The sequence below is a fragment of the Corapipo altera genome, unplaced genomic scaffold (assembly GCF_003945725.1).
Source record: "Corapipo altera isolate COAL_440 unplaced genomic scaffold, ASM394572v1 1b, whole genome shotgun sequence".
In the NCBI taxonomy this organism is placed as follows: Eukaryota; Metazoa; Chordata; class Aves; order Passeriformes; family Pipridae; genus Corapipo; species Corapipo altera.
In genome coordinates, this window is record NW_020884881.1 from 8,856,624 (window position 1) to 8,883,111 (window position 26,488).

General features: G+C 38.0%; 1 protein-coding gene across 1 annotated transcript; it reads right to left on the reverse strand.

Annotated features, from left to right (window-relative positions):
* Nucleotides 1-3,950: 3,950 nt before the first annotated feature.
* BCAP29 (B cell receptor associated protein 29) lies at nucleotides 3,951-26,488 on the reverse strand. Its single transcript, XM_027639853.1, has 8 exons — nucleotides 26,390-26,488; nucleotides 26,032-26,135; nucleotides 22,557-22,657; nucleotides 20,267-20,417; nucleotides 16,685-16,820; nucleotides 13,911-14,022; nucleotides 6,258-6,358; nucleotides 3,951-4,925 (listed from the first exon to the last, which is right to left on the reverse strand). The coding sequence occupies exons 2-8, from the start codon at nucleotides 26,121-26,123 to the stop codon at nucleotides 4,887-4,889; spliced, it is 732 nt and encodes a 243-aa protein (XP_027495654.1). The 5' UTR covers nucleotides 26,124-26,135; nucleotides 26,390-26,488; the 3' UTR covers nucleotides 3,951-4,886.

The window sequence follows — 26,488 nt, forward strand, 5'->3', positions numbered from 1 at the left end:
CAGAAGGGATCCCATACACAGAGACCAATCTGTGCCAAATAAGATGCAATGTGTTTCTAAACTGTGATGTTGCTGATCCCATTCAGGATGCATCCCCTTCCTCTGGAACATTAACCATTCATGCTAGAATGGTCTTCCTTTATTTTTCAACTTTAGCTTTTCTCTTTGGTTTTTTTTTGGTTTTTGTTTTCCTTTTTGATAGCTTGCAATCTGCACCAGTCTTCTAAATCCTTTTGTTTACCTTTGCTACTATTTTCTAATTAGTTCATGCTCATTTTGTACTTGGTACGAGATAAACAACCTGAGATAGATACACAGCCTGTTTCCAAGTCTCCTGCTTCACAATATGATCTCTTCTCAAGACCTTACTTCTAATGCTTAAGTCATGTCTGGAGAAGAATCAAAGCCTAAGATTTTGTCCTTATTGGCCAAGAATAACAGTTCCTCTCTTCTTCTCACATTGTCTCTTTTCTGTACCATGTCTTAAATTTAAAAGGAAAGGAGTAGTTTAGCACCTTCCCAACTGACTTTGTTTCTTGTTTCCTCTTCCAGAGTTACAGGAATATGGATTTAAACCTTAAGCTAAGTAAAATGTAGAGTATGGTCTCACCACTGAGGTGAGAAGTTATTACACTATCTGACAAAACACTATTATCAGCAAAGCTACTGCCTCTTCTCTCTGTATTTTCAAAGAGAAGAGCAAACCCAATCAGACTACACTGACAGTCTGATCTCAGGCAGCAGGATGAAGGGTTTAAGTTACAACTATTTAAGGTGAGGGTCTTGCAGACATGCTTTTATCACAGCAGTTAATTGGTGTCCAATTTCCAAAGAAGTGAGTTTTGAAAGATGCTTCCCATTTTCATTCTCCCTAGTAGCTGGGTTTGTTATCTCCTCACTTCCAATAGACACGCTACTGCTAGTATCTTAACTCCCCCTAGCCACTATACGTAAGGGGGAGGTTCCTCCTCGCTAAACCCTGGGGCACCCATGTGTGTTTGGGAATCTGAACATCCCAGACATGGTTCATGCAGACTACAGTCCAGCAGGGAATCCTTTAGCATATGCAATACTGGACTGTATAGCCCGCTCCCCGCAGCACTCCCAAAGCTGGAGATGGAATAGCAATATCCTTTTAGGGTAGACTTGCCCTTGCAGGTAGGCAGTAATAGAAATTTCCTTTGGACCACAGTCATAGAGACAAAATTAGAGGGAATACAACCTCATGAATACATGTTGCAATGCCTGTCCCTAGTTGCACATTACCTCATGAGCAAAACACAAGTATTACATTTTATCACAGAAAGTGAAATATTCCACATTATTCCTGAACTGTGAAGGCTCAATTCTAGAACTATGTTTTCAGATGTTCCACACAGCAACAGTCAGCACAGAGTACTGGAATGACAAAACTGAGAGCTGATTTTCCAATTTATCTGTAAAATTACTTGTATCAGGTTGCATCAGGACCCAGATCACAGCTGCCAGCAGAACAAGCACTGTCCAAAGGCAAGGCAAAATGAGGGTTTCTGTCCCAAAGAGTAAATTCAGAATTTCAAGGAACACTCAAGAATTGAGGCAGTCGTAATACTTCTACAGTAACTTCACATTTGGAAAAAGAAATGTTATTTCAATGCAGAGAGAAAAGCTGAGCTTTCACCCTTTACAAAAAGCTAGGAAAGCACAGTGTCTTTTCAATGAGGCTACGTAGCCAGGGACTACTGTAGCAGCTAACACAGGGAGTGTTAATGCAAGGGTACATTTTCAGAAATGACTATGCACAACTTATGTTATTAAAGAAGATATATTATCAGATGTTTGTTGCAAAAATAGAAAAAGGGGGGAAAAAAATCCTGCCTAGCTACAGGTGCTTTTATTTAAAGACACACCAAGGCATGCAGCTAGGTCTATTAATATTCAGGTCAGTTCTCATGCACCCACCATGACCTCACTGCTTTCTTGACTCAGCAGAAAAAGGGGTTATATGAAAAAAAGATGGATAGAAAAAGATGGATTCCCCACCCCTCAATTTTTTGAAATCTACTATCAGTTAAACCTGTGCAAATATATTTACAATACTTTCTCCTATGCTTCCCCACCAAAGTACGGAAAATGCACATTCCTACCTTTTTAAAGAGGAGAAAAAAGGCTGCAAAACAACTAGACAATTACTATGACATTATTTAAAGAGCTCTAAATTCTTATTTCTGGAGACATACCCAGAATAAATCAACTGTCCAACATGAGTACAAAAGTAATTTTGATTCCATCAGTGGAGATTTAGCTTTTATTCAGCTCTTTCCTACACAACAGACAGAGTGACCAAAATCTAAGCCAACGGCCTGAAAGATCAGGAGTTAAAAGTGTGACAATTTGATTCATTCTCTCCCTGTATATCAACCATAACTTAAAACATGACCAGTCAGAGAACTGTACTTAGAGCTGATCAACCCAAACTCCCACAGCCCGGAAAGTAAATAAAGTGATGTGAAACAATGCAAATGAAAAATATGCTCAAGGATTTGCCACGTACTAGGATTTACAGACATGCTATTTATACTTCTACTTTTACAAAAGAAACTTTGTTCTTTCCAAAAATAGAGTTCTACATAGCAGATATTACAAAACAATTTAAATCTGAGTAACAAAAGATTATTTTCCTGTGAACAAGTCTGGGACTCTAAAGAGCTGAGCATGTGATAATGCAACTCAAATGTGTGTGACCATCCACAACAGACAAGTACAAAAATTACGATGGTCATACGTTGCTCTGTGACAGGGAAATGAGAAAAGTGATATAAGTTATGGAACACGACAGAAGAAATGACTGAAGCCAAACTAGAAAGTCTGTGTTTTAAGCAATCTCTAATTAAGGGAACATTCCCTGTGGTCTAATAGGCAACATTTTTTGTGTTAAGCTGTTGTCTCCTCAATAAGTGGATTCATGTCTGCCAAGCAGCCAGAAGGAGACTGTGAGGCTGAGGTGACTGATGTGTTAGAGGGCAGTGTGTAAGTACCATGTGCTGAATGGCTGTTGCACATCTAAAACCACCCAGCTTCTTTTCAGCTTCTGAGGGAGCAGTGCCTACCACCCTGCACTTCTTCACACTTCAGTCATGACCTACACCAAAAAGCTGTGTAGAGCATTCAGACTTCCTCCTCAAGGAGAAGTATTGGTAATATCAGTGCACTCACAACTACACATTTTTCATTCTGTGTTAATTTTTCTAAGATAAAGGATGAAGAGCACAGTGCATGACATCTTTCAGTAAGCTGCTAATTTTCTACCCAATTATTTACTGGTATTACAGGAAGAAATGTCTGGAATTTAATGAATAGATAACAATAAATAATAAGCAAGTAATATTTGCTTTTGTTTAGTGTCTTAAAGTAAGAATCAGATGTGAGCTTTTTCATTCTGTTATTAAAACCAGCACTTGCTGTTATACCTCCAAGGTTTCCAACCATAGCCTTTGGATTTGACTGGAGATAACATTCCACCACAATTTTAAATATTTCAGAAAGGGGTGGGGAAAAAAACCAAAGATGCATTCAACTACATCACCAAAACACATGTGCATGCAGGTATGAAAACCTGTAACTTTACCTGAGAGTTTTTATATTAATAAAAAAAATCTGCAGTGTCACAGAATCTCTGAAAAGACATTCTGTACTGCTTCAGCAAAGATAAAATATTTTTTTAAAACATATGCATTCTTATTTAATATGCTATGTTATTATGTGTTATACTACTTGATAAGCTGTATTTAAATTCTAAGCTAAACAAATTCTATTCCCAGAGCAATCAAAACTACCCCTACGAAGAAGATTGTGCTTTCAAGAAAAGTTAACATCACCAAGCCAGAAGTGTATTTTTTTCCTAGTAACATACCTGTTAACTATGATGAGATTGCATACTGGGAGAGATTTATGAGAATAAACCCAGAAACTCAGGAACTTAAACAATCCCTTTAATATAACAAACATGTCCAACTTCCAAATATAAACTGGGACCAACTAACAAATAAGAAACTCAAAACATCTTTCTGAATACCAAAAAGGTCTTATGTAAAACAGTGCTCATTTATTTGAGGTATCGTATCCATGAAAACAAAACAAACCAAACCAAACTGTCTACATTTAAAAAGATTTTTTACTTAGCAAGGCAAAAGAAGTTAGGTGGTACATAAGAGTAAACAGACGTAAACAGTGTAAAAATACAGACTGCTAATACCAGCCAACCCAAAACTGAAATAACCCAAATATTAAAGAAAAATAAACCAGAGGCATGCAAAATATTGTTTGTCAAAATACACTCAAATCCATGTGGCTAAGTGGAAGTCAAAAGCTAGTGAGATGGATTTAGAAATGCAGTTTTCCTTTCTTTATTTTCCTTAGATTGATTGTCATTCAATTTTCCACTGAAGTGGAATGGCTGATGAAAAGCTTTTAACCTTCTTCAACCCAGTGGTAACTGAATTTTTAAAACTCCTAAAAGGTGTTGAAAAGGAGGTTTAGATGTTTTTATGATATAGTGTGATATACAACCTCACTCCAATGCTACAAGCAAATGGTGCATGGTCCGTTACCCTTATGGGAGGGAAAAGCTTCGAAAACAGTCAAGTTGCTTCAGGTGGATTTTTGAATTTCTTCTCAGGAGAGCAGTGACAAACTCCATGGTAAATCCAGTACACCACCTAACATTTTATTTGCAACACAGAACATTTTGGCAACCAAGATATATTAGAGGAATCTGAATAATGACCTGCAATGCATGTGCTTTTCAGAAAAATCAAGTTTTGTTTCAGATACGCATCAGGAACATCAAAAGCACAAGGCTTTTCTCATTGAAGCAACTGTACTGATGCCATCCGTCTTAGTTGCACTTATAGGTCTTTCTTATCTTCTGCTTTATTTAAACTTTGCTGAAAAGAGACAGATAAACAATTTAAGTTTGGCCAAGATCAGAAACCATTGACTTCAGATGCTGCATTTTGCCCCCTTGCAGCCACACCTGATTGGTTCACCATACACCTTTCGAAGTTCCCATCAATACCACCCCACAAACACTTGTGCTTCTGATCCCAGGATAGTCAGGGCTGTGCAACCCCAGGTCTGCTTCCCATTCATGTTACATCTGAACTATGCAGCAAACTCAGCAGAAAGCATTTTCTGCTATCAACCGATTTATCCCTGGGAGCTGCACCCTCTGTGTGCCCAGTACCTTCTGTTCTTTCCATTCAGAGGTAAACACAGAAAATGGTGAGGATGTGTGTTCTAGACCACAAGCCTGTTAGAAATGCAGCAGGACTACTATGGCTCATTACACAGGGAAGCACAACAAGGACAGGACATGCATGGTGGTCTTGATTTGAACACACAGATCAGCTGAGCAATCTCTGTAGTACAGGGTGAGGCTGGCAATCAGTAAGTGGTTTCACAAAGTGCAGGAAAAATAATTTTAACATCAATCATTTATTTTCTCCCAAGATCACTACTTGTAAAGAGGATAGCTTTCATTTTTATTGAATTTTGGTTGAGACAAGATGTTAGGCACAGAGCATATGAACATCTGTCAGACGACTTAAAAGAACAGAGGGCTCCCAGTTCTATCAGAAATAACTACTGTATATTTCATGGGTGTATATTATGGGTATTATGACCATGCACATACGCAAACTCAATCAAACAGCTAACTGAACTTTTGGTTATGTGTTGTTTTTTTTTTTTAAATTATTTTGCACTTCAGCTTGAATTTTATAGTAGCCTGTTTTTAGCCTAGGCTGTTTGTTGTGTTTTTTGGTTTTCTATTCTTACATATCAACAGTATTGCAGCATTTATAATCCAGTATTGCAAAAACATGATTAAAGAGCAAACAAAATAAAATTATTTTTATAAATGATGTATACACTCCCCCCACTACTATTCCTATCATTTTCTTACAAGATTTCAATTTGATCAGCACATCCAAAACTATCTGAATTTTATTTCCCAAATGACAACAAAACTGAATCTAACAATTTTGACCTGAGCTTTGCCACCCAAAGTGCAAAAAATGAAAATGCTAATAACTTTGCCATCCTTGTAAAACTAAATTCTACTATTTTGATGAAGTTTAAGGACTGCTGCCCATTGTAACCTTATGCTATACTAAAAATTTTGGTAAATTCTCTTGCACAATAAACACCAAACAAGCAGAATTTTGCTGGTACAATTTCAAAACACAGTGCTTGTATAGCAATCTGGAGCCACCCACCTGAAGCCGTTCATATTCCTTCATCAGATGATCATATTCTCTTTTAACACCATCAGATTGCTTTTTAACTGCAGCCACTTCATTTTTTGCCTTGTGGAAAGCTGTAAAATATCAGAATTGGTGTTTTAATTATTACTTGTATTTCTGCAGATCCTCAGAGCCCTGGTTGTGTATTCAGGCTTCACTGCAGTAGACATTCCTTCCTCTAAAAAAGCTTGAATTTAAAACACAGCATCACAGATGTACACAGGAAGAGATGTTCAGGACAGGGAAAGAGAATGACCTGTGTTCAGTAAGGAACAGGAAGGGTCTGTAAGACAGGTAAGGGCGAGACCAATAAACTGTTGAAAGAGCTGACAAGTTAGTGATGACTACAGTATTCTGTCACATTGCAGGAGACAGTTTTAGAAAAACTCCACAAAAACTCCACAACTCCAAAATCAAAACTGTCAGCCCTCCTAAAATAAAGAGGGAACTCAAATACTTGGCAAGATTTTCACAAACCAGCTGAGACTATCTACAAAACATGGGGGGAAGGGAGAGAATACATTATTATAGGAACACAGACCCCTCCTTTTCACCCTGTTCTTTTACCATGCATGAGTTAATTGATTAGAAGCATCAATTTATGGATGAGAAGGCAGAAATGGTGGTGGGAGGACAGGCAACTGTGAACAAACTTTTCATGTCAGAAAAAGTAATTATTACTCTACTCAATCTCAACACAATAAACTGAGAGATGTCTATGCTGCAGTACCAAGCAGCCCAGGACCTTACAATGTCATTTAGACATTCTCGTATTCCTCTGCTGTAGGTATCTCAGGTATCATTGTATTTCTCTGCTGCAGAGCACAGGCATACTCTAAAACTTGATATATTCATGCTAAAACAAAGGTTGTTAATGACCTAATAAGGCTGGCTTATATAGCCACTTAAAAAACCCAAACAACAAAATCTGACAGTGCAAATAAAAAAAAGAACACTTGCAAATTCCTTTTTCCAAAAATGTGGATCTATCCTTTGTGAATTCCCTGAGACAGAGCCTTCTTTCCCAGAGACCTCCAAGACACTCAAGAATTGCAGCACCTCTAAGAGCCTGTTCCCAAGAGGAGGAGCTAGATCTGTTTGGTCTGAACCAGATTTCTCTTTGGTTGCTAGTTCCTGAAACATCAGAAACTAGATTTGACCATTCTTTTACATGCAAAAAGGAAAATTCCCTCTCCATTTCTGCTATTTTTAATTAATTTGAATGTATAGATGAAAAATGGTTCTCATTTCAGAAGCCTGCAAGTGGTTTTCCAGTAACAGGACTTTTACCCAGCCTGAAATTCTGATTTACTGAAGTTAATAACACTTCTGTCTATTGATTCCAACACGATAAAAAATTCACCCCATCTCTTTACATCCTTTCTTTAATTTCCATACTCTCACACAGTTATCCTTCATCCTTTATGGCATTCTTGACAGCATCAATACAAATTTTCTAAAGGTATTGGTATTTGGAATAACTATAATTTCCACACCTGTGACAAATCAAACCCCAATGCATTTAGCCTTTCTCTGATCTTATTACTGTTTAAAATATTCAACAGTAAAATCTGGAAATCAATAAAATAAATTTTTGACAATCTGATGAACTTCTGAATTTTAAGCTGTAGACAAAAAACTGTATGTATATGCCATTTCACTTCTTCAAGAATCTACTAATTAGAAAGATAAATTCTGCTTTTGTTTGAACATTCTTATACATAGTTATAGTAAAAATTAATGAGAACTTATTTCTGAAGTAGGAACTCAATGTTTTTGATCTAATACAATTTAGTTATTTATAAGCAGCAGCACAGTACTTTAGTTGCAACTAAAAACTACTTTATCTTTAAAATATGAACAAAATACCTAAAAACATCTACAAATCAAGAAAGCTAACAAGCTACTGCATTGTTTTAATGTTTTGACCAAAACAGATGTATGACAGGAATACCTCACCTAACCCTAGAAGACGAAAAAGCAGGGAACAGATTGTCCTTTCCACCTGTGTTGGCTATGGACAAAAAAACAAAAACATCAACAAACCACTAAACCCAGACTTGTTCCTGTTAGGACCACACAATTAAAAGGAGCATCACATCTCTGACAATGTGAATTCCTCAGTACACCAATTTCTTTGGATGCCTTCTTGTCAAGCAGCAGAGCCTGTTTGTACCTCACTGTTCAACTCTCCTGCACTGCACAAGCATTGCAGTGCAGCTCAGTGGATGGCACATGTACATTGTTTGTCATATGGACTGTATTATATGAACACGGATCCAGCAGGGAACAGAAAATCCTTTATATGCACAACACAGTCAGTTTTTATTTCTGGCTTCCATCTGGCCTGTTGGTTTTTCTCACAGGAGACAAAACAGCTGCACTGGCAGCAAGCAAACCCCAGCAGCTGACTGTTCCTACCAAAAAAGGCTTGAGCAGGCAGGAGGTGAGGATGCTACTTCTACATTAATGCAACTAATGAAAAGAATAGTCAGTAAGTCCCAAAATTCAAATCCAGCCTCAGCACTGTCAGAGGTAGGCTATCCTTTTTCATTTCTTCCCCTTCCCTTAAAATAATAATCAACAATTAACATTCTTAGGGCAGTGTTTCAGTGGAAGACATTTGTGGAAAATTTTATTCCTTTACACTTGTGTTACATGTGTGACTGGAGGTCCATAAACTAATGTAACATGTACAGTCTGGGAGAAGAAGAGAACTTGTCCTTCTCTCACCACATTCTCTGTATCCTAATCCAGCACAGATAGTTTACTTTATATTGCTCTGAATTCGAAGCAGGATGAGGAGATTACCACAGCCCAGCAGCTGTGCAGCCCAGTAGCATTTCTATGATCCTCTCATTCAGTGAGCATGGAGAAGGAAACACTAAAACAAAACCAAACAGCAACAAAACCAACTGATGATTCTTTGGGTGTTTTCCTGCACAAGTACCAGTCCTGGTCTGACTAAATCACTTGACTTACAGTGCTTGCTACTAAGGAAACCATCTGGAACTTACATTAGCATTGCTCACAATACAAGCCTACAACCCAAATGATTTGGACTAGTTAAAGAGTAAGAAAGAGTCCTCTCTTTTAAGCATTTTCAAGTTGAGAAAGAGCTATTCACATTTAAGAATTTAGGCACTGATGGCACAAAAGATTTGCCAACAAATACGCTTGTAAGGCTGGGAACACAACTCCAGTCAAGTAATTCCATACTAATTCTGAATTCTCTTCATAAGATATAATGGTCGAATAGAGTTTAAAACAAAAAGGCAGGGCCAGAAAAATCAATGACAAATTTGCTTCAAGTACCTTTTGTAACCTCAAATGAAATTTTGTTACAAAATGATATTAAGAGAATCTTCCGGACGGCATTAACAGCCTTGTATAACAAAACCATGCTTGTGTATGCAGCGCCATCCCTTCCCATCAACTCTTATTGCGTGTGATGCTGTGCAATGTCTCCCACCAAGCTTATGATCCCACAGGTAAAAAGTAAGGTTAAGTACGACTGACTTTGTTTCTAAAATCTCCCTCTGCCATTGGCTAAATAACACAAGATTGTGGCCAATTCCTTTAACTCATTTTTTTTTAAAACTGGAGTACATCAGGGGAGCTCAACATAGTTTTCATATATGGCACTAGCCTGCCTGGCAACACAAAGGCCAAGCTGAATTCTCCCTTGCAGCCAGTTTTATGAAATGTATTCCCAATGCCTGTATTGGTTAATTATCTAACATCTAATAATCTTCACTTTTAAGTGAAAGCTGTACATCTGTACATCATACCTTCTAGAACAGTTAACAACTAAAAGCTATTTCAAAACCAGTCCTCCACATAAATTATTGCTCTCTTCCTGTCTCCTACAACACTATGCAACCATGAAACAAAAAACACTTGTGACACATTCTGTACACAAGACAAATCTGAAAACGGAAGTTTCATCACAATTTCCTCCTGCCGCACTGTATGCCTATGACAATGATATATAAATAGAGAGTATTTTCAGAAAAAGTTGAACTAAACTTCAAAAGCATCTAAATGACTTCGGTGAACCAGTACATATTTCACGAAGTGGAATCCTAATGGAACAGATTTTGTCTCAATGTGGCACTACAGACTCAGCTCAAGGATGCACTTAATGCCACAGCTCAAATAACTGGGCATAGAGATACTGGGACTTCAATGCCTGTTGTGCTACATCAGCTGCCAACAGAAACTTAAGGTGCATGCCATTTGCTATGAAATATTGTTAGAAAAGCGAAGGGTCAACAAGCTGGATAGGAGTCTGTCACCAGTCTGTTCTGTCACACAACTTGATTGATATTACATGTTCTGTATAAATTTATGTTGTGTAAACAAAGCTGTAGCCTTTACCATATATAAAGAAAGTTTCACTAAAAATGATGTGATAGAAGTTGAAGTAGTACAGCATTGCAGAAGTCTCCCTCCTGCCCAAAGGGTCCAATAATAACAAACTGACATTTCACACACAGGCATTTCCATAGTTTGGGATCTGTGAGCAAGAAAAGAAAGTTAATGCACCGCTAGCCCTGTTACTGCCCCCAGTCCCAGTAAGGACTGCTGCTTTATGACACTTCTCTCAGCTCTAACTTCATTTTCAATTTCATGTATTTTATTTTCTTGTGGCTTTGTGGATAGTTTTCAAAACCTGAAACAATATCCTAGCATCTCTTTCTTCCCCAGAAAATCCCTGTAGGTCCAAGATTAGCAGTCATACTGAGAGCCTTTAATTATCTGAATCAACATTTTGTTAGAAATATGTCTAATGTGTAGCAGAAGAAAAATTCTCACATCTGTGCTGTGTGCTCCAACGAGTATGTATATTTACTTGTAGGTATCAATGAGACATTTTTCATCATATACAACTTTATCAATAAATTACCATCTCAAAGGTTTCTATACAGTCATGTTATTACACGTCTAGGTATGCTAAAAATGGATTTAGGCTCTCAAAGTGCTAGCCCCACTGCTGGGTGCTTATAAAGCCCTGACGACAATATGTGGAGCTGCAATAAAGTAGTGAGGAACTAGTCCTCTTCATTTCTGGAATAAAACAAAAAAAGGCATCAAGAGGAATACGAAAGTCAAGTCTGAAAAGGAAGCAAATTTGGCTGAAATCTTTGTCATTTATTTCCAGCCTTTCCTCAGATTTTAGTAATTTCACTACTCAGTCTCCATACTGTATTTTCAAAGCACAGGAGGTGGAAAAATGTCTTCTTAACTTAGGATTTCACTTACAGTTAATTGAGAAAAGAAGCTGACTGTGTTTCCTGTAAAAAGTGAAGAACTAGAGATGAGTGTCCTGAAAGTCTGCAATAATTTCCATCTACACTATAATTTCAGTAAGAGGAGACATACAGTATTTTCTCTGCCACTTGTAAATACTGACTCAAAACCTTAGAGAAAATTTGGATCTCCAGTGAAGTCACAGCACCGATCTGATACTAAACTGTGTTCTTAAATGTGAAACAGCCTTATATTTAGGATTCCTCCTGGGTGCCACTCTACTGAGTAAACCGACATTTCAACATGTGGCCCAGTATAAAATAATGTATCACTGTGCATCAGTAGCTTAACATACGTCCCAGACCAGAAAAATGGATATTTTAAACTACCTTGTGAAAAAGATTAAACTTGTTTTTTCTTCCAAACAGCCCAAAAACCCCTAAATGCAAAATCTCAACCAAACAAGAACAAAATTCAATCTTACTACTTGCACTGATACTATCGCTGAAAAATAAACAAAAAGAAAACCTCCAAAATCAAATCCAGTGAAGTTTTAATATTTATACTAGTTTTGCCTTGTTTCATTACTGGTGACATCCTTTACACTCTTCATTTCCCCCCCCCCCCCAATTTCATGGATTGGACAGAAAGGAAAGGTCACTTTAGTCATGTGAGCTCAGTAGCATGAAACAAGTAGTTTAAAAGAGGTAAAACAAGCTTTTCAATCTCAACTTTCATTTTGTGTAATGCATTGCTCACACGTAGTGAGCATGAAACTCAACATTCACCTGCTCAGTTGCAGGAGTTCCAAAAGAAAACAGTAAATTCTATTCACTTTCTCTAACACTCCGTAGAAACCTGTGTCTGTGGATGTGGGATTTGAAACCTTCTGGTTATCAGTTTGCTCAACACAACATACAAGAAAACTTACTTTCTGTAAGACAGACATACCTTAACACCACCTAGCTGCTGATAGTAATGCCTATGGGTTTTTTGGCAATGAGGGGGATGGCATCAGTGGAAGGGTTGTAAATATTTTCCTATTCATTCCTAAGAAAGACTCTCTCCCTCACTTTTGCCCTAACAAAAGACTCAAGCATGCCTTAATTTATAGATCTTTTGCATGGACAACAGCTCACAGGGAGAATGCAGCTGAAGCAGCATGAGGTAAATCTATTTATTCCTTCGCTTTCTCTAGCATTCCTGTCTGAAAAGCTTACATTATATTAGTGTTACATACCACCAGTTAGTTTAAATAAAACATATGCATTTGAATTTTCCATTGATCCTGTCACTTCAAAGGCAGTTTTCCCCCCCTTTCTTCAAGAAAACAGCAGGAGAGGGAAAACCCACTATCAAACCTGCCTGAGAATGTGAACTAATGAGACTCTCTATTGAAAGATTGTTGTTGCTTCAAACCTAGTTGAAAACAGCTGTTCTACAGTTCTAGTTTGAATTCCCAGTGAAAAAAGACAATGAAAAAGGATACATGAAATATTTGCTGTTATTCTTACAGCTCTGTAGCACTGCCATGCAATATGAAAGCAAGGCTATGTTTTGATGACAACATGCAACTTGGTACCATGAAAATCTGTATTTTGTTACATTCTGAACATCTGATTAATGTTTACTAGATCACAGACAGTGTTATCTTAAAAACACCAGTCTCAGAGAAGTAGGTGTTCATAAGCATCACACACCTTGACAGATCCCAGTAAGACAGAACCAAACAGGTAAAATCTGCTTCTATCTCAATTTGGGTTGCCTATAAACCTAAACCTTAAACACGGAAGCTGTAACAAAAGTATTATGTTACAAATTGCAAGGTACGTTTTCTTGTAGACGAAAAAAAAATTTAAAAAGCTAAAACCTTAACACCTCTGCTGCAGAACAGATATAAATTTAGAATACTTGTCAAGGACTTCTCTGCTATCTGACAGAAACCCTATGTTACAGTAAAAAACCTCAACCACATACTTCCCCATTTCGTATAGGGAGAGTGGCTGCTATGTATGATATGAAAGATCAAACTCATGCCTATAAGCAACTTGCAATTGATTCCACATCCTGGTCAAATCGTCGATGAAGACAAGTCAACATCACTTAAATATATCCTTTCAATTTGGTAATAATTATAATTTAATTAAGGTGTTCCAATTACACTGTACACATTTCATAATGAAACATTTACTAAAATACAGGGATGGCAGTGATGTTTTGCTAGTTCCTAGTCAAATGTAAAGAAATGCCATGCCAAGTGTTCTGGAAATGGATGAAGTAAGTTAGTTAATGTTATACCTAGAATACATTTTTGATGTTCAGTGTTGAAATCATCTTTTTCTTAATTGCAAAGAAGTCCTAACTAATACTTACCAGTCGATGTCTTCTGTAGTTCTGCTTTCAAATATTCAACTTCCTCCTTCAACTTTTCCTGAGTAGCTTCCTTTGACTCTTTCTTTTTACTGCTTCCTTGTCCACTCAAGGCCTAATAAAAACCACAGTTGCTACAATTAATTTTATTTTCATTAGCCTGACATTAATGCAAAACACCCAAAGAATGTCAACTTCAATCTTGCAAACCAACAGGTTTTATCAAATGTCAACATGATATAGGCAGATGATCATTCTAGAAAAAAATCCCTCTGAATTAAAAAAAAAATAAAGGAGATAAAGAAGCTCAATGTTTTAGGTTGATAGTAATGGCATACTTGTAACAGAATGGTATTATTTCCTGTGTAAGAGTATTTCTGCATCAGGTGTACAACTTTTGTTTATGTTATAAATGAATTTTTCAGGACTTGCCAGTGACAGAACACCGTCATATTTATGTGCAACTTGTTCTAATAGTTTATTGTGATTTCTCTCCTTGTAGGTTTGCAGCTGCTTCTTCATCTTCAGAATACTTCAATATATAGATCAAATTTCCAGTGAAATTCAAGAAAAAAAACTAGGAAAGGATTCAAGAAGAGCCCTGTAAGCACTAGGCACAAGAGCAATATCTTCCCTGTACTATAGAACTGCTGGCACTACTATACTTATGCACGTTATTAAGATGTAAGATTAGACCCCATAATTAGACCCTTTGCTCTACTTGCCTCTACTGCCCATCCACACATCATCTCTGTTATGAAAATGCCAAAAAAGTGGTAAATGCTTAATGGAAAAAAGAAAAGTGAAACATCTGAGATAAACAGCTGTTAGGTGAACTTGTGATATCAGAGTTTACCGGGCACAGGTGGGAGCAGGGGGGAAAGACTACTTTAGGAAGAAGAAAAAAAACCCTGTTTATAAAGATGAAGGAAAAGAACCTTTTATAAAGACTGGTAAACAATCCATGGAAAAGAGATGAATAAAATTTTCCAGAAGCTATTTAATCAAAGAGTGGAGATTACACTGGACTGCTGGTAAGAAAACAATAGCTAACTATCTCCTTTACTTTGTGATCACCTCTTTCTATTAATATGCAAATAGCTATTTCTGTAAACCTTCATCTTAAGTCCTGCACTCCATGGAATCTCTGAACAGGAGACAGTGCAGACCTCGCACACCAGAGTAAACTTACAGTATTTATACTTGCAGCCAGTGCCTTCTATGCAACTGCTCTCACCTCTCTCTGATGGCAGAATGAAGCACACTTGCAAATAAACACAAATGCAGGGGCCAAGCCACTGGATGAGAGAAATCTAAGTCATAGTTTGTCTATAAAGTTAAAATATTCCAATTCCAAACACTTCACACGTCCGTCACAACGAAGATCCAGCCACAGCATGTTGCCGGGACCTGTGGCTACCAGTGTTTTTGCAAACCTTGCAATCAAATACACAAATAGAAACAGACAGTTCCCAGTTTCTGGCTATCACTTACAAGTGGCTAAGAGAATGTGTTGCTAAGGGAATATGAAAGCAGAACAAAAAAGAGGACTTTTGGCCAAAACCCAACAAAACAGAGAAGAAAAAAAAAAGTACCATAGGCAGTAAAGAGACAAATTCCATGGTTGAGGGAGGGAGTCTGGATCATTTTGACAAAATACCAAATCACAAAATTTTGTAATCATTGCATACTCAGGAAACACCTAACATGCTCTAATGATCTTTGTTTTACAACAGCTCTCAAACCACTGCATTTTTTTACATCCTTCTTGTACTTTTTTGTCCAGAATCTGTTCTCTTTGTCTGAAGATTTATTACAAAAAAATTACAGTGCTGGTAACCATAGACGCTGTGTTAGACAAACTCGAAGGAAACCTGTACACACGTGCAGTGAATTTTGTTTTGACAATGTGCCAGACTAAAGAGTGCTCTAAAAGTCTTTATACCCCACATATCTGCACACTAGCTTATGGTTTAGTCTCTTCAAACAGAATTCAAACTAATCAAGGAAATATTTCATACATTTATCTTGATTATCTTTGATTGCTTCCCTTCCTGCACACAATTGTGTACTAAACCACAACAGAAAAATGATAGCTTAATTTTCTCCATTCTTCTCATAAAAATAACATCTCTTTGATCCATTGGTGGTTCTTTTAAGTAAGATGTTTTTGCACTCATTAATATTACGGCAGTGTCCTACTAAGATAGGAAAGTATTAGGAAATCGGCTGACCCACTATAAAAAGATACAAGAATACAAACCCACCATAAAAAGATACAAGAATACGAAATACAAACCCACCATAAAAAGATACAAGAATACAAAATACAGTAACTACAAAATATCAATTTTAAAAGACTGGAGAAACACCCAGCATGAGAACAGCTGTATTGTAGGATTTTTCATCCTGCACTGCTAAAGTCTTGACCTAAACAGCCAATTTTTCAGGATAAAAAGAGTTAAATTAGTGTCTCCCTCTACTTCATTACGATTAAATTCAGAGAGATATTTTAAGAATCTCTTAGTACTTCGATGAAATTTGTCCCGGAAAGGCAGAACATCATTTATTTGTATTACTTCAGTTTCCTTTGTTAGTAAAATGCTACTGAAATCTGTTTTCAGTATTCTGAATTACATATTGTAAGAACATAGTTCTTCCTTTTTCCACCAGAGGGAAAAAAATGAACAAATATTATTCAGTAGCAAATCATCCTTACAGTATTTTGTACTAACTACTTGCTGAATAAGAAAATAACTAAAGAAGCTCAAAGATACCTCCTGCAGCCTTTCATTCTCAGCCATGTATTTTTTGGCTGCTTCAGTAGCATCATTTACTTGCGTTTCCAGAGCTGCATGAGATGCCATCTCCTTTGCCAGCTGAGTAAGAAGGGTGACAGTACGTCTCAATACACTGTGAAGAAATACAGTGAACAGAACTGTAATTCACATCATAATTTTTTTTTTTTTAAAAGGAAAAGCAAAACCAACAAAAACCAAAACAAACCAAACAAGCCAGAAAACCAAAGCAACCCCTTTTCATTTGCTGCATTAGCTATAAAAACAAAACCAGAAGAGAACTGTTCAGGCACTTGAAGGGAAACATCAAATAACAGTAAAAGAAGAGACAGCCATTAAGGGGTCAGACATGCTTGCTTAAAGGCTGAATTACTCTTAATTTTAAACAGGATGGATCTCCAAATTGAAGACACAAACAACATGTTATGGTAAGGAGTACAGTGCAAAAAAAAAAAATAAAAAAAATCCCACAACTTTATAAAAGGCCTTACAAGAATAAATTAGCAATGTGAGCATTTTAATCTTCAAAGTACTTTGTCAATACAGTTAAATCAGGAGCACGCATATGGCACCTCAAATCTAAGTTTTGCCTAGATTTGATCTAGTGATTGCCTCTTTGCATCACTACTTTTGTTATTCATCTTGGGAGTCTTTCAAAGCAGTATGTTGCTGCATCAAGCCAAAATAACACTAAATTAAATTAATGCCTGTAATATAACTATGCAGCTGCTTGTCAAAGAAATTTGAAAATCCAAGTAATTAGCTTTTTCATAATTGAAAAAATATTAGTAGACCTTTTCAAGGTAAGCTTCCCTTCACCCCCCAGCTTCTTCACTGAAAGCTCATTTTCTTACTTTTTTGAGGATTAGTAAAAAAGTTAAGGTGGTCCCCATGTCACTACTTTTCCAAAGCATGTTTTACTATTGCTTATTAATTTATAGGAGTCATTAAAACACCACAACTAAAACAGAATCATAGAATCATGTAGGTTGAAAGGGGCTTCCAGAGGTCAACCTGCCCAGAGTAGGGACAGGTTAAGCAGATTGCTCAGATCCTTGTCCAGTTGATTTCCCACCATCTCCAATGATGGGTGATTCCACCATCATTCAGGGGCCTTGTTCCAGTGTTTAACTGCTCTTGATAGTAGAAGTGCTTTTCTATCTTTTCTATCTGAGGTTCCTGACCTGTTATCTCTTGTCATTCTTGTGTGGATCCACTGAAATGAGCTCACTCCATCTTTTCTACAAGCTACTACTACACAGATATAGCAACCAATAGGATCTTCCCTTCAAAGGCTCTTCTTTTCTGGCTGAAAGACAAGCTCCCTCTTCTCTCCTCAGAGGTCCCCATGGGTCATCACAGCAAGGACACATGCCATACTAGGATAACACAGACTTTTATGTGCCCAATCTGCTTATGTACTCCCCAGTTGCACCTGCTAGTGGGGGTGATGTTACATTACCCACTGACTATCCCAGAAGGCTCAGGGAATTGGGAGGCCAAACAGCAGAACTTATCAGTATGAAACAAAGCAACCTAAGGTTGATCATGTTATACTCAATGCCTCACTCTTTTCCAAATATTTAGCCATTTGGTCCCAGTGAGCAGTAGGCTCATGTTTTCTTGAGCTTGCCTTTAGTTTTCAGCCATTCTCGTCCCTCTCTGGTTCTGCATGGGGTAACAGAGGGCCAGACAAGCTTTGGTAGGCTCTCCGCATCCTCCAGACGTCAAGTCAGACTAGGGTGCCTCTGTCCTACCCAGGGAACAGTCTCTGGAGACTATGACCCTTCTCTTTTCTGTGCAGTTTGCATATGAGGGCTCAACTGGATCCAATACCTCCAAATACAGGAGACCATTTTCCTTACCCAATGTTCCACAATTGCTGAACCACAGATGAAAAGCTTTTCTTGTCCTGTCACATGTGACAAGCTCCCAGCCTCCTCCATTTTGTGAATATCCATCTACCACTATTCTGGAATTTTCCTATTGGCTGATGTGCTGAAATGAACTAAAACTGACCCAAAGAATGAACCAGGGGCATCCAAGTACCTGTTCACACCTACATGTGGTCTGAACTTGGTTGGGTGATGGTAGTAGCAGTGCAGGATAAGACAACCCAAGGAACACTTCCCTCACCTTCTCTGACAGACATTTTGCCTGTTTAAGGGATAAGCAAAATAGCTCTACTAAGAAAAGTCCTTTTATCTAGCCACTACTGTAGGAGAACTTATTTTTTCCAAATTTTGGTGAAAGGCCAATAGCCAAAAAAAACATATCAAGCAAATCTCTTCAACAGCAGAACTTTTATGCACAATAAAATCTGCTGGGGCCACGTGAGAAGTTTTCTTCCTTGAAAGCTGAGTGGGAGTAGGATCCTGTGGGACCAGCTTCCAGTTCTTGCACAGGACACTACCCAGCTATTCCTCTTGGAGCAGAGATCAAAAACATATTTGTGCATATTTACTCAACCTTTCTAAAGGAAGACAAAGAACATGATGCATTCATATCGCTATTGTGCAAGGCTAGAACCACCTTTGTTTTTTCCAATGTTTTCCTGCTCAAGTTTCATATTAATTTTTCTTTGACACTTTTATGTTCAACGCTCCTCAGTGATCTGCTAAAATGGCCATACGTCACTCTAAGGGGAAGAAGTTTGTCAGAAGTCTCTGTGATTTTCTTGATCTGTGATCTTCTTGCATATCTAGGCAATGTCAAGCAGTTCACTGAAGCAACTCAGAAAAGGACTAGCATTCTTTGCCCAGTCACCACAAAAATGTACAAACAGAAACTCATTTCACCAGCACATCCGTTTCGATTCATTCACATTATCTGTGTCCAATGAGCTCATGTGCTCCCTGCCCACTGTTAAGACCAGCAGGTTGTTGTGGCTACTGATTCACAGGTTGTCTTGGCTGCTACTGCTGGGCAGTATAGAACTGTTCTTTCCTTTACTGTTTTATTAGCTGTATTTAAACATCCTGAAAGGGATACCAGATTTAATATCATAACACCATAGGAGGCAAGTTACCACAAAGTGCTTGATCTGAAATATATCTGAAACTTTCCTTGAAGGCTGGAATATTATCCTAAGTTCTTAACTTATTATCGAAGGTCTTAACTTTGAGCTTGACACGAAGTGGTTGAAGTCAGGCTCAAGTTTTGCTTCTTAACACAGCAGGATGCAAAAATACCAGCTTGCAAGATATTAACATTATTTTAACAGTACTTTAGTTTCTGATTTTTTTCATTTCAGTTTTCTGTGTTCAAAAAAAGGGTGTAATTTTAAGGAAGGAAATGAGTATTTCCTGAAGAAACTTCTGCAAAATATACATTTTCTCCAGCATTCAAAATGTTTCTTTCCATGTGTCGTTCACACATCCTTCCAATCTTCAAGTATTTGTAAGGCGTTGTTTTCCCTGATCTTACTTGCCTCTTATCCAACCTGGTCACACTTAATTCTTTCATCTCTTGAAATTGGCCTTCTGATCTTTACTTTACAATTTGTGCAACAGTTCCTGTAACAAACATACTATGTAGATACTAGAAAAATCTCATACTTACAGCCACAGAAATAAGGAAAAACCTGAGAGATAGAGGTTTCTTTGTGATCGAAAGAGTTTCATCTGAATGTGATCAAAGGCACTACTATTGATGTTTGCAGCCTTTTCATTCACGTGAACGGATGAGTACTTCCTGACTTCTCTAACAGCATCTGCAAACAAAAACAGTCCCTTCTGATTCACGTCATGTGGGTGTGCATGTATGATAAACCACACTCAGTACTAGAAATATGTATCTGGACTTTCTGCTCAGCAAACAGAAATAAGGCAAACAGTGGCACTGCTTATGGTATCTATACATTTTAAAGGCTGGTCTTGATAAATCACTGAAACGCTCCAGCATATTTCCAGAAATATGACAAACTATTGCCCAAAACATGCCTGAACAGTCATTTCTAACACTTGCACCCAGGCCCCAGGCATCAGGCCAAAGCAACACACTCTACAAATATTAGCAAAGACCCCATAGTGTTGAAATCTCACTGCTGACAACTGAGTTAAATTCCCCCCCGGACAAACAGTGAGAAATGAGGAAGAGAGGGGAAAAGAAGAAATATTCTCTTAAGTATTTCACATAGAGTTTGTTAGATAATTATGTGTTTTAGTAATGACACAAGTGTCTACTTTATGCTTGAATCACAGAGGGAGAAAATTATTTCTGTAACATCCATCAAAATAGAAAGACTGTAGTAACACAGTAACATCAGTAGTAACTACTAACTGTAATAACATAATAAACAGAATGGAGGAGGTAAGCTACACTTCAGCTTTCAGTCATTTTGCATACATCTTTCAGCTTCTTTTCATTCATCATATACTCCTGATAGTTCTACAAAAGGGCTAATACACTGCAAACACTTTTCAAAGGACAAAATAATTAATTAGGACTTACATCCACACAAACCCAAAATCTAACCCAGGTAAGAGTTCATATTACAATATATAAACTTAAGGTCATCATACATTCCTACGACCAATATAGCACCTTAAATCTCCTGTGCATCAACAAATATACACATTCCATGACATCATCAGTTCCTGCAGAGTATTTTGGCCATGTTATTAAACTGCTACTGCATTTGTCTAAGCAGACAATCAATTCCAAAGAAAAACACATGTGAATATCATCACTCATGACTGCCTCTTTCATATGCCTAAGTTATTAAGAAGGGAAAAACCCCCTGAAGTTAAACTTCAAACAATGCATCACATACTAGGAGTAAACAAATGCATGTCCCTGTGCTATAAGAAGAGTCTTCTGCAATAACCTATCACTTTATGCTATGGGGGAAGCATCTCATCACTGCTTTACTTTAGCCCAACTTCATCTTTCTGCAAAATCTATGACTATCGCCAACTCAAAAGCAAACTGCGGTTGAAGTTGGACCTGAGTTCAAGAGAGTAAACGAAATCCATTAGTTTTCAAACTTAAGCCATTTACTGAAGTTCTACTTATGAGAATAATACTAAGCATAATCTTAAATAATGATTTTAAAAGTCTATTTGTATTTCTGGTACTTTTTTAATATTAAGAATGTAGTATTGCAGTCTGGCCTAACATTGTTATTTATGTAGTGCATCTGTATATTTCCCTCAGCAGAAAATAAAACCATGTATTTTTTTCTTCCTATTTCAAGTAGCTTGGAATTAAATAGCATGTTCACTCTAAGGTGCTGGAAACACTTCTGTCCATGGAGAACTACTACTATCCCTAAACACAGGAGAACTATTTTCATCACTGCAAGGTGCTTACCTCACAAAGCAGTCAAGACAGACATTACATGAAATCAATCAGGCATATGGTCACCATTCAAGCTCCAGTTTCATTAAAGCTTTACTCCTATTTCATAGACCTCAGGATCTACTCATAACAGAGGTAGCCAACAGCTGTTTTGTATCTGCACTGAGCAAAAGTAGTCAAATAGCCCGGTGTTTTGATATATTCTTCAACAGCAACGAAGGGAAAGAGTGCCATCTACTGCATAAGAAGGCACAGTTCAGCCAAATTCTTGTGTGGAACATATTCATTTACCTGTCTGAGAAAGTGAAACCAAGCAGCAGCCTAGACCCAGCCCCATTTTTCCTCCTCATTCACTACTATATTAGTATTGCATTTGGATTCCCAATGTGGATGTAGTATAAGCCCTCTCCTCTTTCATTCCATTGTATAACTTTTCAATAAATTAGCTGATTTACATTAGGCTTGAATTCTTTCAGTTCATTTACTGATACGAACTCCATGTACCAGGTTTTTTTCCCATTTCTTAAGAAACTGAATATTTAACACTTACCAAGAAACAAGACGATCAGTAAAACTATTATTGTAAGGAACATCTTGTTCCAAAATACTGCCATTTTGCTCCATAGAGGAATCATAAAAATCTTCTGCCATCTGTAAAACAACATTGTGTTATTCAAAAATAATTAAGCAGTAAAAGAAGAGCATAACAACCCCACAGAAGAGAAGCCTTGTTATTGATAAGAGACTTGTTAAGGTCTCTAAACAGCTGCTTTAATTGCAATACAATTTAGGTGTATACTTAACTTTTCCAATAATCCAACTTGCTCATCTCTTTTTTATTTGCTGTCAGTATAGGCAAAGATAGTTGGTTCAACTTTCAAACTTCTTGCATGATAACAGGTGTGTTTTATTTCAGCTTTTACTTTGGTTAGAATTACTTGATGTTCAGTCCTGACTACAATAAACTCAGGGATGGGATAAAGACTGTAAAATCCCTTGCATCATTTTTATTTCTATCCAGTTATACCCCTTGTTGCCAAATAAAATTAAAAGCTTCCACAAATTAGGATCATCTCTACCATCCTTCTTCAGAAGGCTTATCTTTTACACTGATGAATCTGCATAATTATGAGGTACCAGGACTGTTATAACATTTTAACTTGTAATGACAACAAAAAGACAAGTCTTATGCTTATATTCTGCCAAGGGTTAAAATCCCTTTCCCTAGCATAAATTTGCTGGCTACAGAAGCAACTTCAGAGGCCCAATGGTGGTGAAGACAATTATTATTTTTTAAAACAATCATCTCTTTGATATTACTGCATGGAGTGCTCTGTAAGAATTCGCACTTGCAGCACAAACGAAGAACATCTGATGTGCTCAAATGAATTGCAACCAGTGATAACAGAGCACCTACTTGTCTTTTGCTGCAAGTTAGAATCAGTGCTACTACACAAATGAAATAATACCTACTCACACCATTAGGGATGTAACACAGACATGCTACTCACTATCTGATTATATGAGGTAAAATTTCCAACTTTTGTTAAGACTATTTACATTTCACAGAAACTGTTAAAATTTGGCCTCTAACAAAGCAGTTTCCAACCTAATATGAATTTAGCTTAAATTAGATTGTAGCATCATCTCCCATGGTTTTTTCCGAATGTTCACCAGAAAGGATTGTTTTAACATTGTGCATGCAAAAAACTCCTTTAAATCTTTTAATATAATCTGAGTTCTTTATAGCAGACAGCCACAGTCTGTATCAAACAAAAAGCTTACTTCAAGCTACAACTCAAACAAAGCCAACTTACAGACTGTTGAAACATGCAACTCTCCAAGCTCCATACTGACTTCCACTTAAGAAGTGACTCTCTGAGGTACGACCTTAGATCAACTACACTGCCAAGTTATAATCAGGCTAAAAATTAGATCTCTTTACTGCAAAGTCTACTTGTGTACTATTTTCACACTTATTTTTCCTCAACAAGTATTGACATTCACATCTACTAATGCTCCATTTCCTTTTGGTGACAAAAGTCACATAAATATAATCCTTCCAAACTATAATACCAGTCACCACTGTGGATGTACTACACTTAGTAGTACAGATCTGTCTTTTTTACACTGTCAATTTATTTGCTCCCTGGGAACTTATAAGCTTATTAGCAAATTTCAAAAAATCAACCAAAAAAAAAAAGCGTAGGCACAAAAGCGACAAAGAATCTGCTTGAAGACTGAGAAGTGAATAAATCAAAGAAGAGCAGTTTCACACGTGTCAGTATCCACGCATGCTTTGCTGCTCTGACAGAACCAGCTCTCAGGCCACCAAGACCAGTACAGCAGAGCTGTTGCCCCCTGGTACTGTCACAGCAGCTAAATCTATGCTTTAACCCCACAAGATTTCTGCAAGTTTTATTAAGAAGATAATTGCCACATATCACATAAGGGACAAAGCTATTTCACACTTTCAGAAATCACTGTTGAGAGGAAAAGGTCAATGCTCCAAACAGAACACAGGAATGTATTCACTTAATATAATTTAAAGCCTTTCAGCCACACTGGATTCAAGCCCTGTTTGCACCACAAGTGAAACATATTTTAGTATTCACAAAGTACTCTGCCTGTGTCATCAGCCTGCAGAAATTCTTGCAGTAAGTTTCCTCACATAAATCATTAATAATCTGATGATTATGACTGCCATAATCCTTCTCCCCTCTTACATACAGTTGCACTTTTGATTAGAAAACAAGAGAAAGTATGAGAACTCAATAATCTGTGTTGAAATGCTTAACTCCCCACAAGCCAACTTGTAAAAATGGGAAGTTAAATTAGATTTTTAGAACAGTTTCAATTTCTGGGTTTAAGGAAACATGACTAATTATTGGTATCTGCTATGGAGAAGCCAGTCATTTCCAAGACTCTTCTGCAGGTTTAAGTAGTTAAATTCAGACTCTCCACACAGTGGCTTTCATTCCTTAAGATATTACAGTAAAAGCTGCATTCTTCATTCTAAATACATCTAAAGATGCAGAAAGTAAACATGCAACAATTTTTACAGAATGCTGAAACAGCAGCATTTTTATTTCTTTTGAAAAAGCTTTAAGGTTTCATCCTGCTTGGTTTTGGGGGGTTGTGAGTTTTTTGTGGTTTCTGGCCTTTTTTTTTTTTAAATCCTGATGTTCTGAAAAGAAATAGTAAGTCTGCTTCTCTCGTCTCTTGTGGAGAAGCTAGTTTTCTTTAAATCCTGTAAAGAAATTAACATTAACAAATTTGAAGATCTACTTACAGGAAACAATCTTAAGATAATGCTGTAAGCCAGACCTTCACAGAGACTAAGAGTACTGAGCATATTTTGTTTTTTTCTCTTACTACGTGCATGTATTTTACAAGAATTTACTGTTTTCTTAATGTTTGTGTTGCTCCAGAACCACTATGATGCTGTTAATCTATATATAAGCCTATAGAGGCCTTTATTTCAGTAATCTTGAACTTTCTGCATAAAACTCAAGTTCAGTTTTTCTAAACTAGTATGACAGATTTCTTGCAGCCCTTAAAACATGCTTTATGCAGCTTGCTTTGAGTATCTGACGTCTTTCATCTGTCCAGCACCCACAATGCCTAGTGTACAACATAAAGTTGCTCGTCACAAATTTGACAAACAACTGCCGAAAAAGCTGCATCCTCCTCCCATTTTTTTTTTACTGCTAGATGCCTGCCTTCATGCTGGCTACTCGAGACCCCTGGAAGAAGCCATCCCACCTGCTGAAACAATGCAGGGGGGCTCATCTGGGCACCCCGACCGCTGTTCGGATGAATCAGCACTACGCAGAAATCATAAAGCTTCTTCAAGAGGCTTGCAACTCCTGATGCTCCAGTCCCAAACAGCATCCCTTCAGCTCTGTTCACAACTAATGTAAGACGCAGCAAAGCTCCGTATTTACATAAAAGAAGGAGTAAAGTAAACTCAAAGTGGTAAGAAGCACCAGCTGGGCTGCCCAGTTCACCGAAGACCTCCCTACCTGAGCGGGGAAATGAACGGCAGGCAAAGCACGAGAATTACTGCGATCTCGCCGTACAGGAAGCCAGCCACTGCCGTCCACTGGAAAGTCATGGTCCCGGCGGCCTGCGGGGGAAGGGGCGGCTCAGGCGAGCGGCTTCGATTTCCCCTCCCAAACTACCCCCAGGGCAGGGACGTGGGGGCTGGGACCCCGTGCGGGCCGGGATCCCACGGCCGCCGCACCGGCCCGGCGGGCAGGGCAGGGCCGCCGGCAGAGCCCCCGCCAGGCGGCCGCAGGCCCGGAGGTCCCTTCTGCCGCCCCCCGCGCGGCCGGGGAGCCCCAGGGCCGCCCCGTCCCCCCGCCCGCCCGGCCTTCGAACCTCCTCGGCGCCGGCGCCCGGCGGAGCTGATGGCGGTGTAGGGGCGGGAGTGCGGCCTCCCCGGCCGTTGCTGAAGAGGCGCGGGCCAGCCTCTCCCGC